This window comes from Salvelinus sp. IW2-2015, linkage group LG8 (assembly GCF_002910315.2).
Source record: "Salvelinus sp. IW2-2015 linkage group LG8, ASM291031v2, whole genome shotgun sequence".
NCBI lineage: Eukaryota > Metazoa > Chordata > Actinopteri > Salmoniformes > Salmonidae > Salvelinus > Salvelinus sp. IW2-2015.
This window is the reverse complement of record NC_036848.1, coordinates 25889589-25902069: the sequence shown is the minus strand read 5'-3', so window position 1 is coordinate 25902069 and position 12481 is coordinate 25889589. Positions and strand designations below refer to the sequence as shown.

Sequence of the window (12481 nt, the reverse complement as noted above, 5' to 3'; positions counted from 1 at the left end):
TCTCGTGAGTGCAAACATCCGAAGATTATCAAAGGTAAGCGATTCATTTGATTGCTTTTCTGACTTTCGTGACCATGCTAATTTGGGGCTAGCTGTTCTAGCATTGATTGAAACACTCACAAAAGCTTGGATTTCTTTTGCTGTAAAGCATATTTTCAAAATCTGACACGATAGGTGGATTAACAACAAGCTAAACTGTGTTTTGGTGTATTTCACTTGTGATTGCATGATTATAAATATTTTTTGTAATATTTTGCGCCCTGCAATTCAGCGGTTGTTTAGGAAAATGATCCCGTAAAAGGGATCCGTAGCGCAGAGAGCTTTTTGATCAGGGCCTTTCTTTTTCAACATTGAAGGTTTATACTGGGCTCCCGAGTTGCGCAGCGGTCTAATGCACTGCATGTCAGTGCTAGAGGCGTCACTACAGGCAGCCTGGTTTGATTCCAGGCTGTATCACAAGCGGCCGTGATTGGGAGTCCCCACAGGGAGGCGCACAATTGGCCCAGCGTTGTCCGGGTTTGGCCGGTGTATGCCGTCATTGTATATAAGAATTTGTTCTTAACTGACTTGCCTAGTTAAATAAAGGTTAAATTTAAATTAAATTTAAATAAAAAAAATGGCAGATATCTGGGTGTCTCAAGTAGGGATTACGGCTCTACCCCGGGGTCTCATCCTTCTAAGCAGCTTCTTTCTCATTGGATTGTGGAGGCTATCTCCCTGGCATATGACAGCGAAGGACAAGGGTTGCCTTCCGGTGTGGGTGCTCACTCCACCATGTCACGCCCTGACCATAAAGAGCCCTTGGTTCTCTATGGTGTAGTAGGTCAGGGCATGACTAGGGGGTGTTCTAGCTCAATATTTTTATGTTGGCGTTTCGTATGGTTCCCAATTAGAGGCAGCTGGTAATCGTTGGCTCTAATTGGGGATCATATTTAGGTAGCCATTTTCCCCACCGGTGTTTGTATGATATTGTTTGTGTTTAGTTGAATGTGTGCATGTCATGACTTCACGTTTCGTTGTTTCCTTATTGTTTTGTTTGTTCCACGGAGATAAAAAATATGTGGAACTATACTCACGCTGCGCCTTGGTTCGCTCATTACGACGATCGTGACAGAATATCCCACCAAGCAAGGACCAAGCAGCGTGTGACGGAGGTAAAGGAGTTTTGGACATGGGAAGAAATTATGGGAGGTTGTGAGACCCTTCCTTGGAAGGAGACACCAAGGAAGGTGGAAGGACAGCGACGACGCCGGGGACCGCAGCCACAGAAACCCCAAGATTATTTTTTTTTTTGGGGGGGGGGGGCACGAGGGGTGGTCGGCGGAGCAGCATAGAGTGGAAGAGCGGGTCATCAGTCCGGTGCCATCTGTGCCAGCTCCCCGTACTCACCCTGAAGAGCCAGAGACCGCCAGGGAGGCGATGGAGAAGTTGGGAGAGAGAGAGATGAGAGAAATGTTATGTAGGTGTGTTCTGCACGGCATCCAACCTGAAGAGCCTGTCAGCAGTCTGGTGAGTCCTGTGCCAGCTCCCCGCACTCTCCCTGAAGTGTGTGTCACCAGTCCGGTGCCACCTATGCCGGCTCCACGCACCAGGTCTCCAGTGCGTCTCCCCAGTCCGCGTACTCTGTGCCAGCTCCCCGCACCTCCTGAACGTCGCGTCGCACCATCCCGTTTGCCACCTGTCCAGCTACCACGCACCAGGCCTCCAGTGCATCTCCCCAGCCCGGAGTTCTTCCTCTGCGCCCGAAGTCTAGTCCAGTCGTTGGTCCCAGTCCGCTCCCAGGGCAGGAGCCTTCCTCGTGCGCCAGTGCCCAGTGCCAGGCACGGTGTCCAGTCCAGCTTCGAAGGCCCGGAAGCCTTCCTCGTTTCCTGGGTGGCCCAGTCCAGCACGGTGGACAGTCCCGCTCCATGGCAGGGACAGCCTTCCTCCGGCACCGGTACCCAGTCCGTGCTGTGGCGTCCAACCAAGATCCAGTGTCCGATACCTTCCTCTGTGCCGTGCAAGTCGGTGTGCGGCCGTTTCCAATCCAGCTCCTAGGCCGGAGCCTTCCCTCTGCAACCGATGCCCAGGTCCAAGCACAGCGTCCAGGTTCCCGCCTTCCAAGGCGGAGCCTTCCTCTGCCGCCGGATGCCCCAGTCCAGGCACGCGGGCCAGCCCAGCTGCCATGGCCGAGACCTTTCCTCTGCGCCATCTGCCCCAGTCCAGGCCATGCGCGTCCAACCCAGCTCCAGAGGCGCGAGCCTCTCCTCTCCCGCGCGTCCCAGTTCAGCACGGCATGTTCAGCCCGGCCACCATGGTGCGGAATCCGGGGTCCTGCCACCGACACCCACAACCCGCACCGGACGCTGCCACCGACACTAGTTCACCCCCCCTAACCCCCGTCCATTGGTTTCAGGTTTTGCGGCAGAGGCCCGACCTTAGGGGGGTGACTGTCACTGTCCTGACCATTAGAGAGCCCTTGGTTCTCTATCGTTTGTAGTACAGTCAGGGCATGACTAGGGGGTTTTTTTCTAGGCTCAATATTTCTCTAGTTGGTGTGTTCCCAAATAGAGGTACCTGGCGGTAATCGTGCCTCTAATGGGGATCATATTTCGGTAGCCCATTTTTCCCACCTGTGTTTGTTGGATACTTTTTGTGTTCTAGTTGCTGTGTGGACGTCATGACTTCACGTTTCTGTTTCTTTATGTTTGTTAAGTTTCACAGTGAGATTCTAAAAACTATTGCTGGAACTATACTCACGCTGCCGCCTTGGTCCGGCTGCATTACGTCGATTGTGACGACACCAGGGATGCGTGGCTCCCATGGCGGCATTGGTTCACGGGAGCATGCGTGATTGGGGATATCTGTCTGCAGCGAGATTGGGTTTCCCAAACCTACCTTTGTGAATCTTTTGCTTGGATCAAATCAACACTTATTTGAGACCAGCTATGCCGCATCAACACAGGTGGGGTAGGACCTTACCGTTTGACACATGGCCCAGCTACCTTACAAGCCCTTCAACCAACCAGCTGCCAGTTAAAGAAGACGGTTCAGAAAATAGCTTACCGAAATAGAAAACTAAAGGTAAAATAAAAAATAATCATAAAAGTAACACTATAACATGAAAGAATAACGAGGACTATGATACAGAGTAAGTGTGCAGGGGTAAACGTTTTTAACGTAATTTGTACATGTCAGGTACGGGGTTAAGTCGACTATGACATAGACTAAATAAACAGCGAAGTAGCAAGCACACAAAAAATTGGGGGGGTGGTGTTCAATGTAAATAGTCCTGGCCATTTGATTAATTGCTCAGCAGTCTTGGGGTAGAAGCTGTTAAGGAACCTTTTGGTCCTAGACTTTTCCTCTGACACCGCCTATTATATAGGTCCTGGATGGCAGGAAGCTTGGCCCCAGTGATGTACTGTCTTGGGGTGTTTGGACCATGATAGTTTGTTGGTGATGTGGACACCAAGGAACTTGAAACTCTCGACCCACTCTACTACAGCCCCGTCGATGTTAATGGGGCCACGCCTTTTCCTGTAGTCAACGATCAGCTCCTTTGTTTTGCTCACATTGAGGGAGAGGTTGTTGTCCTGGCACCACACTGCCAGTTCTCTGAACTCCTCCCTATAGGCTGTCTCATCGTTGTCGGTGATCAGACCTACAACTGTTGTGTCGTCAGCAAATTTAATGATGGTGGAGTCGTGTCTGGCCACGCAGTCGTGGGTGAACAGGGAGTACAGGAGGGGACTAAGTACACACCCATGAGGGGTCCCATTGTTGAGGATCATTATGGAAGATGTGTTGTTACCTACCCTTACCACCTGGGGGCGACCCGTCAGAAAGTCCAGGATCCAGTTGCAGAGGGAGGTGTTTAGTTCCAGGGTCCTTAGCTTAGTGATGAGCTTCGTGGGCACTATGGTGTTGAACTCTGAAGCTGTAGTCAATGAACAGGTGGATTCTGTAACCCATTTTTTGGAACCGGTGGAACCTGGGTATGCCTGGGCTGCCGTGCGCCTCCTTGTTCGGTAACCTCTGAGCCGGCTTGGGGCGTGATAGTTAAATGTCCCCATAGTATGTTATACAGAGTGACCAACTGAAAGGGAATGTACAGTTATGAATATAACTACTGTTCCCTGAAGGAGTGAACAAGGTATAACATATTTTGGCCCTCACCATAAGAGGGTTTGGGCCCACTGAAGAACGGTTCTGATTTGAGGAAATGGATGCGAGACCCGATATAACAGCTAGGAAAGTGGGGCTTCCGAATGCGGGCTCGGCATCCATTGGCCCATTAGGCGTGATTTCAGTCTTCTTCAGGTGAATATGATTGTCGTTGACTCCCCATAATATGTTATACCACGTTCCCTCCTTCAGGGAACAGTAGTTATATTCATAGGCCAAATAACAATTATTTTACTAAGAGTGTAGGGGATTTTTGTTCAGATATTGCTGAAATTGCACAGACCAACTGTTATCAAATTAATATGAAGAAATGAATGTTGAATATCCATTGTGACTGTGAAATGTAAATGTCAAATTGACGTAAAGCAGTGTTTGTTTTTTATTTCCAATCATGCCACCGCTATCGAAAATGCATTGGCACTCATTAATTGACAAAATATTGTACATATTGCATTGGGGGAAATGTCTATAATATGAAAAAGATTTTTAAAAATGACAACTACAAGTTCTGTGATATGCATGTGGGTACCATCCAACATACAGTGCCAGTCAAACGTTTAAACACACCTACTCATTCAAGGCTTTTTCATTATTTTTACTATTTTCTACATTGTAAAATAATAGTGAAGACATCAAAACTATGAAAAAACACATATAAAATCATGTTTTGCTTTATTTTGGCCAGGTCGCAGTTGTAAATGAGAACTTGTTCTTAACTTGCCTACCTGGTTAAATAAAGGTGAAATAAAAAATAAATAAATATGTAGTAACCAAAAAAAGTGTTAAATAAAGGAAAATATACACAATATATCTGGTAATACAAAGAAAAAAACAGATGTTATTTTTTATTTTTTTGTAATATCATCTTTGAAATGCAAGAGAAAGACCATAATGTATTATTCCAGCCCAGGTGAAATTTAGATTTTGGCCACTAGATGGCAGTAGTTTATGTGCAAAGTTTTATACTGATCCAATGAACCATTGTATTTTCTGTTCAAAATGTTGTATCAAGACTGCCCAAATGTGCCTAATTTGTTTATTAATAACTTTTCATGTTCAAAATTGTGCACTCTCCTCAAACAATAGAATTGTATTCTATCACTGCAATAGGTACTGTAAATTGGACAGTGCAGTTGGATTAACAAGAATTTAAGCTTTCTGCCAATATCAGATATGTCTATGTCCTGGAAAATGTTCTTGTTAATTACAACCTCATGCTAATCGCATTAGCCTACGTTAGCTCAACCATCTCGTGGACGGGACACCGATCCCAAAGAAGTTTTAAAAATAACGATGGACTGTTGTTTCTCTTTGCTTATTTGAGCTGTTCTTGACATAATATGGACTTTGTATTTTACCAAATAGGGCAATCTTCTGTATACCACCCCTATCTTGTCACAACACAACTGATTGGCTGAAACGCATTAATAAGGAAAGAAATTCCACAAATTCACTTTTAACAAGGCACACCTGTTAATTGAAATGCAATCCAGGTGACTCCCTCATGAAGCTGGTTGAGCGAATGCAAAGAGTGTGCAAAGCTGGCTACTTTGAAGAACCTCAAATATAAAATATATTTTGATTTATTTAACACTTTTTTGAATACTACATGATTCCATATGTGTTATTTCATAGTTTTGATGTCTTCACTATTATGCTACAATGTAGAAAATAGTAAAAATAAAGAAAAACCCTTGAATGAGTAGGTGTGTCCAAACTTTTGACTGGTACTGTATATATAAAAGTATGTGGACACCCCTCCAAATTAGTGGATTCAGCTATTTCAGCCACACCACTTCCTGACAGGTGTTTAAAATTGAGCACACAGCCATGCAATCTCCATAGACAAAGATAGGCAGTAGAATGGCCTTACTGAAGAGCTCAGTGGTTTTCAACGTGGCAACGTCATAGGATGCCACCTTTCAAACAAGTCAGTTGGTCCAATTTCTGCCCTCCTTGAGCTTACAGCTCAACTGTAAGTGCTGTTATTGTGAAGTGGAAAAATGTAGGAGCTACAACGGCTCAGCCACTAAGTGGCACACAAGCTCACAGAACGGGACCGCTGAGTGCTGAAGCGTATAGCAGGTAAACATCGTCTGTCCTCGGTTGAAGTGAGAGATCCAAACTGCCTCTGGTAGCAATGTCAGCACAAGAACTATTGGTCAGGAGCTTCATGAAATGGGTTTCAATGGCCGAGCAGCCGCACACAACCCTAAGATAACAATGCCAATGCCAAGCGTCGGCTGGAGTGGTGTAAAGCTCGCCGCCATTGGACTCCGGAGCGGAAAAGCATTCTCTGCAGTGATGAATCATGCTTCACCATCTGGCAGTCCGGCGGATGAATCTGGAATTGGCGGATGCCAGGAGAATGCTACCTGCCCCAATACATAGTGCCAACTATAAAGTTTGGTGGAGGAGGAACAATGGTCTGGGGCAGTTTTTCATGGTTCGGGCTAGGTCCGACTGCAAGCCAGGCCTAATCGCCCAACATCAGTGTGCCCGACCTCACTAATGCTCTTGTGACTGAATGGAAGCAAGTCCCCACAGCAATGTTCCAACATCTAGTGGAAAACCTTCCCAGAAGAGTGGATGCTGTTATAGCAGCAAAGTGGGGGACCAAATCGATGTCCATGATTTTGGAATGAGATGTTCGACGAGCACTTGTCCACATACTTTTGGTCATGTGGTGTACCTTAATAGAAAGTGACTCAAGTAAAAGTCTCCCAGTAAAATATTACTTGAGTAAAAGTCTAAACGGATTTGGGTTTTAAAATAGGCTTAGTTAAGTATCACAAGTAAATGTATAAATAATAAAAAAAAATCCTTATACTAAGCAAACCAGACCGCACAATTGTCTTGTTATTATTTTACATTTATGGATAGCCAGGGGCACAGTCCAACACTTTGACATAATTTACAAACGAAGCGTTTTTGTTTAGTGAGATCAGAGGAAGTAGGGATGACCAGTGATCGTGTAGTAGGCTATTCTAAATTATTTAATTTGTTTCTGAACAAACTTTGGTAAATGTATTACAATTCATCAGAGGTGTTGCAGCTCCTCCAGAACCCTTCTCGCGGGTTGCAACGAGAGGGAGAGAGATCGTAGAAAGTAAAACTCATTCTAGTTCTGTGAGAGATACGGGCGGGCTTCTCACGCAGCCTTGCTTTGGTCTCAAACATTGCAAAATTGCACAAACCCTAAAACCGTCTCGGCTCAACCCGAATCAACTCAGGATATCAGGCCAGTGCTGAAATTCTACTTTTTCACATTAACAAAGAGAATGAACAAAGAGTCAACTCGAATGAACTTTGATCGATTTTATTATAATTTTTACATTGCAAAAAGTTTACAATATTTGTCATGCCACGAGAGGTACTGGATCCGGCCAAATCGGTTCCGGTGTTGTGCCGAAAATCTCCCCCCTGCCAGAACCCCCCTCCTAATTTCCTTAATTTTGTGGCTAGAGTAAAATACTTTCTATAGAACAAACTTCACGTCAGGATAGGCAACCGAAATTACTAATACATGTATGTGTGTTATATTAAACATAGAGGTGGGAGTAATATGTTTGTAAGCAATACACATTTCAGGAAAACTTTGACTGAATTAGAATCCTTACATTTTCAAAGATACTTGTCGAATAAGACATGGGAGAGATGACGAATTTTGGCAAAGATATTTATTTATAGACTAATACAAAATCAGTAGTGGATTTAAGTACGGGCGACATGGGCAGCCACCCAGGGCGGCATCTTGCCGGGGACGACACCGGGCGCCCAGGGCGCCGTACAAGCTAGAACAGCCACATACACTTGAAACAAATAGCCAAATCGAAAACTGCAGACAAAAAATGCTTTCTGCTACTAAAATCAGTGACATGTAGGCTAAACTGACAACGGAGTGAAGAGCAGAAATCTCAACTAGCAAGACGCAGCAATGAAGAACGCGAAGGGGGGAGAATTCTGTCATGGGGGAGATTTTCGGCACAACATCGGAACGAAACAGTCCAAAACAGAGAGGTGCCAGATCCTGTGCTGTATATTGAGGCTTTGTACCGAAGGCCTACTTCTGTAATATATAGTATTTGGTTCTATTCCACACTCCTAAACACAAGGTGGCAGTGTTCAAAATCAGGACCTATACTTCTGCATTAGCCAATGGTCTTTACGAAGGAGTGCTACCGGCTTCGTTCTTCCTTTTTTCGTCTGGATCAGGCCGTCACAATGGTATGAAACTTCACCATGAATACGTTTAAAACATCTACTGTAATCTTTGAAATATACATGCACTTGCTACCTTCTAAAGTACCTAACGTGTGAACGCAATAGTTAGGGACACATATAGCCCATTATTAGTGATTGTATCTATATATCCCAATATAGTTACCTATAACAAAACTCGAGCGAATGATTATTTACATCGATGATATCGCTAGCTACATGAAACATGAAATTGCCCATATTATTGTATTTTTGGCAACACAATTAAGTTGGTATTGCCATTTTAGATGTGCGTCATTGCTAAGTACTTGTTAACGTTTTTAAACGTAGCAAATGTACTATAGGCTGGTCTTCAAGTAGCTAAGTGGTACGCGTTAAAGGAGACAATGGTGTCTCTACGTTACCTTATAGAGCCAACCGGTCACCAAAGCGATTGTTGGTAGACTTGATTATACAACTTTGTGGCAGAAAGTATGCACATGTAACTAGTATTTTGAACAAAAATGCCACATAGATGGGAAAAGGCTCTTGTCTGGGTAGTAGCTCCTTAGGTTAAATGGTAGTGACCGGACCACCATACTGTATATGTGTTGTGAAGCCCAGTGTTCAGTGAATAAATACGAATGCAGAGGTACTGTAAATGACAATGTACCATACTACTGCACTGTCGGTGTACATGTTTCTAAATTAATGTTTGTGTGATTCAGGTGAACGTACCAAAGACGCGCAGGACCTACTGCAAGAAGTGCAAGAGGCACCAGCTTCACAAAGTTACCCAGTACAAGAAGGGAAAGGATTCCCTCTATGCCCAGGGTGAGTTTGTCTCAAAATGAGCATTGGCAGGTAGCATGGGCCGCAATGTGTTCCAAGATAAATAATTGATATCTGTGTTTTAGGTAAGAGGAGATATGACAGAAAGCAGTCTGGTTACGGTGGACAGACCAAGCCTATTTTCCGCAAAAAGGTGAGTTTGCGAAGCTTTGTGTGTACTGGAAACGTTGCCAAAGGGTACCTTATCAGTTAACACTTTTCCTTGAGTAACCCCAACAGTACTGTTGTGTTGTCGTGGACAACCACAAGTGTGGGTCTGGGGCATCCTAACTGTACTTTGGTGGTTACTCAAGGAAAGGAATTGAACCACTGGTATAATGTACCCTACAATGTATCCAATAATGTATACTACAAATGTAGACTGTGTCAGCGAGCCTTGGCCTGTAGTGACTTTGTCCTTTCCTAAAGTGTCTGCTAGAGATAATTGAGATGGTTTGAGGCCCTGCTGTTTCTCCTCCATGGCAAGGTTATAGGCAAACCTCAGACAACTTAATGAATGCTTCTGTTTTTTCCTTTACTTTTACACATACACTACCGTTCAAAAGTTTGGAAAGAAAAGCTATTTTTTTTGTCCATTTAAAATAACATAAAATTGATCCGAAATACAGTGTAGACATAGTTAATGTTGTAAATGACCATTGTAGCTGGAAATGGCAGATTATTTTTTATTATAATGGAATATCTACATAGGTGTACAAGAGGCCCATTATCAGCAACCATCACTCCTTAATATTTTCCTTTTATTGGCCAGTCTGAGATATGGCTTGTTCTTTGCAACTCTGCCAAGAAGGCCAGCATCCCGGAGTCGCCTCTTCACTGTTGATGTTGAGACTGGTGTTTTGCGGGTACTATTTAATGAACCTCTTAGTGCATAAATCCCTCTAGTGGGGATTTTAGACAACATCCGGTGAAATCGGAACACGCCAAATTCAAAATACAAAATCGTAATATTAAACATTCATGAAAATACAAGGGTCCTACATCATTTAAAAGCTTAACTTCTTGTTAATCCAGCCGCTTTGTCAGATTTCAAAAAGGCTTTACGGCGAAAGCATATCATGCGATTATCTGAGGACAGCGCACGCATACAAAAGCATTAAAAAAAAAATCCAAACAAGCAGAGGCGTCACGAAAGTCAGAAATAGCGATAAAATAAATCACTTACATTTGAAGATCTTCCTCTGTTTGCAATTCCAAGGGTCCCAGCTACATAACAAATGGTCCTTTTGTTCGAAAAACTCCTTCTTTATATCGACAAAAAGTCAGTTTAGTTGGCGCGCTTGATTCAGTAATCCACCCGTTTCCCTCGTTCAAAATGCATACAAATGAATCTCAAAAGTTACCAATAAACAAGTCAAACAACGTTTCTAATCAATCCTCAGGTACGCTAATATGTAAATAAACGATAAAATTTAAGACGGAGAATAGTATGTTCATTACCGGAGATAAATAACGAAGTGTTCTCATCCACGGGCGTCACAATACTACAGCCAAAATGGGAGCCACCTAGAAAAACAACAAACTTTAGCTAATTTTTCAAAAAAAACAGGCCTGAAACTCTTTCTAAAGACTTCACATCTAGTAGAACCCCTAGGAACTGCAATCTGGGAGGTATTCCTTTGATTTTCCCATAAACAAGGATTTGGATGGGCAGACATCTCACAGACATTATACACAGACATTATTTTAACAGTTTTGGAAACTTCAGTGTTTTCTATCCAATACTAATAATACTAATATGCATATATTAGTATCTGGGACTGAGTAGGAGGCAGTTCACTCTGGGCATGCTATTCATCCAAAAGTGAAAATGCTGCCCCCTATCCCAAACAAGTTAACAATGTCTACACTGTATTTCTGATCAATTTGATGGCATTTTAATGGACAAAAACGTGCTATTCTTTCAAAAACAAGGGCATTTCTAAGTGACTCCAAACTTTTGAACGGTAGTGTACTTATACAGTATTGTCTGAACCTTTTTACAGCTTTTAAAAAAACTGTTTGTGGGTACTACTTTAAGTGTACACTCGCACACTCCCCCTCATGGATTTTAATGGAATGGACACTTCACCAATCCGATGGTTTTAAATGCATGACGGGGAGTGAACGAGTACACATTTAAGGGTAGAGAATCAAAATGCAGCCACTGCCATGTCATGTGTGCATGAATCCTGGATTATTTTCTAAATTTGTTACATGGATTCTCTCCTCAGGCTAAGACTACAAAGAAGATTGTGTTAAGGCTGGAGTGCGTGGAGCCCAACTGCAGGGCCAAGAGAATGGTGCCCATCAAGAGATGCAAACACTTTGAGCTGGGAGGTGACAAGAAGAGAAAGGTAAGCAAGCACAAACTCTCATTCCAACTAAGTACTGAAACACTGCTTTTCCTGGCCTATGTTTATTCTTCTTCCGGAAAGGGTTGTGTATTTGTTCCAGAACCATAAATAGCAACGTATATGGTTTGTGGACGTCTAAATTAAGTTTATTGTTAGTCAGTGACATTTGACACGTGGTTCAGCTATTGATGCACGTCTTTGCTCATTCACTTTACATCGTTCCTCTGTATAAGGTTTAGTAAATTCCAAACATACATGCTTCCTCAGAAGTCTTTGTGGTTAAGATACTGCCTAGAGAGAAATTGGCAATAGCACTCTGAAGGCCTTCACTGGCCAAACGTGTGCTTACTCTGGGATGGTTTGCCTTTTAGATATGCCCTAAAGAATGTTAACAAGTTCTAATTAATTTAGCCTAGATTTGTCAGATTTAAAGATGATTCGATTCGGAAGCAGTGTTTGTATTTTTCATTTTGGAAAGGTGAACGTGAATGATTAATTGTGCTGTTTGAATATCTATGAGCTGCCTTGTAAAACATTTTCATTTTCTCCTTTCAGGGCCAGGTCATCCAGTTCTAGGCTGTGGCTCAATTCGTTGGGTGGACTTTTTTCACTTTTTTCAATAAATGTATTGAAATTGTACCCGCTGCAATCTCTCCTTAACTGTATCTTAGTGGTTAAAATGTGGCAATTAAAGATGGTGTGTATATAGATTAGGGGTAGACCGATTTAATTAGGGCCGATTTTAAGTTCTCATAACAATCGGTAATCTGCATTTTTGGATGCCGATTATGGCAGATTACATTGCACTCCACGAGGAGACTGAGTGGTAGGCTGACCACCTGTTACGCGAGTGCAGCAAGGAGCCGCGGTAAGTTGCTAGCTAGCATTAAACTTATCTTATAAAAAAACAATCAATCTTAACATAA

General features: G+C 43.2%; 1 protein-coding gene and 1 non-coding gene across 2 annotated transcripts; both read left to right on the top strand.

Moving 5' to 3' along the window:
• The first annotated feature begins 8287 nt into the window (after nucleotides 1–8287).
• On the top strand, nucleotides 8288–12194 carry LOC111967634 (large ribosomal subunit protein eL42). The gene is made up of 5 exons (XM_023992822.2): nucleotides 8288–8394; nucleotides 9096–9201; nucleotides 9285–9352; nucleotides 11433–11555; nucleotides 12111–12194. Exons 1-5 carry the CDS (start codon nucleotides 8326–8328, stop codon nucleotides 12129–12131), a joined length of 387 nt encoding a protein of 128 aa, XP_023848590.1. The 5' UTR covers nucleotides 8288–8325; the 3' UTR covers nucleotides 12132–12194.
• Nucleotides 9574–9709, top strand: LOC111968299 (small nucleolar RNA SNORA9). The gene has a single exon (XR_002877861.1). It is a non-coding gene; the product is annotated as a small nucleolar RNA SNORA9 (small nucleolar RNA).
• Nucleotides 12195–12481: the final 287 nt, after the last annotated feature.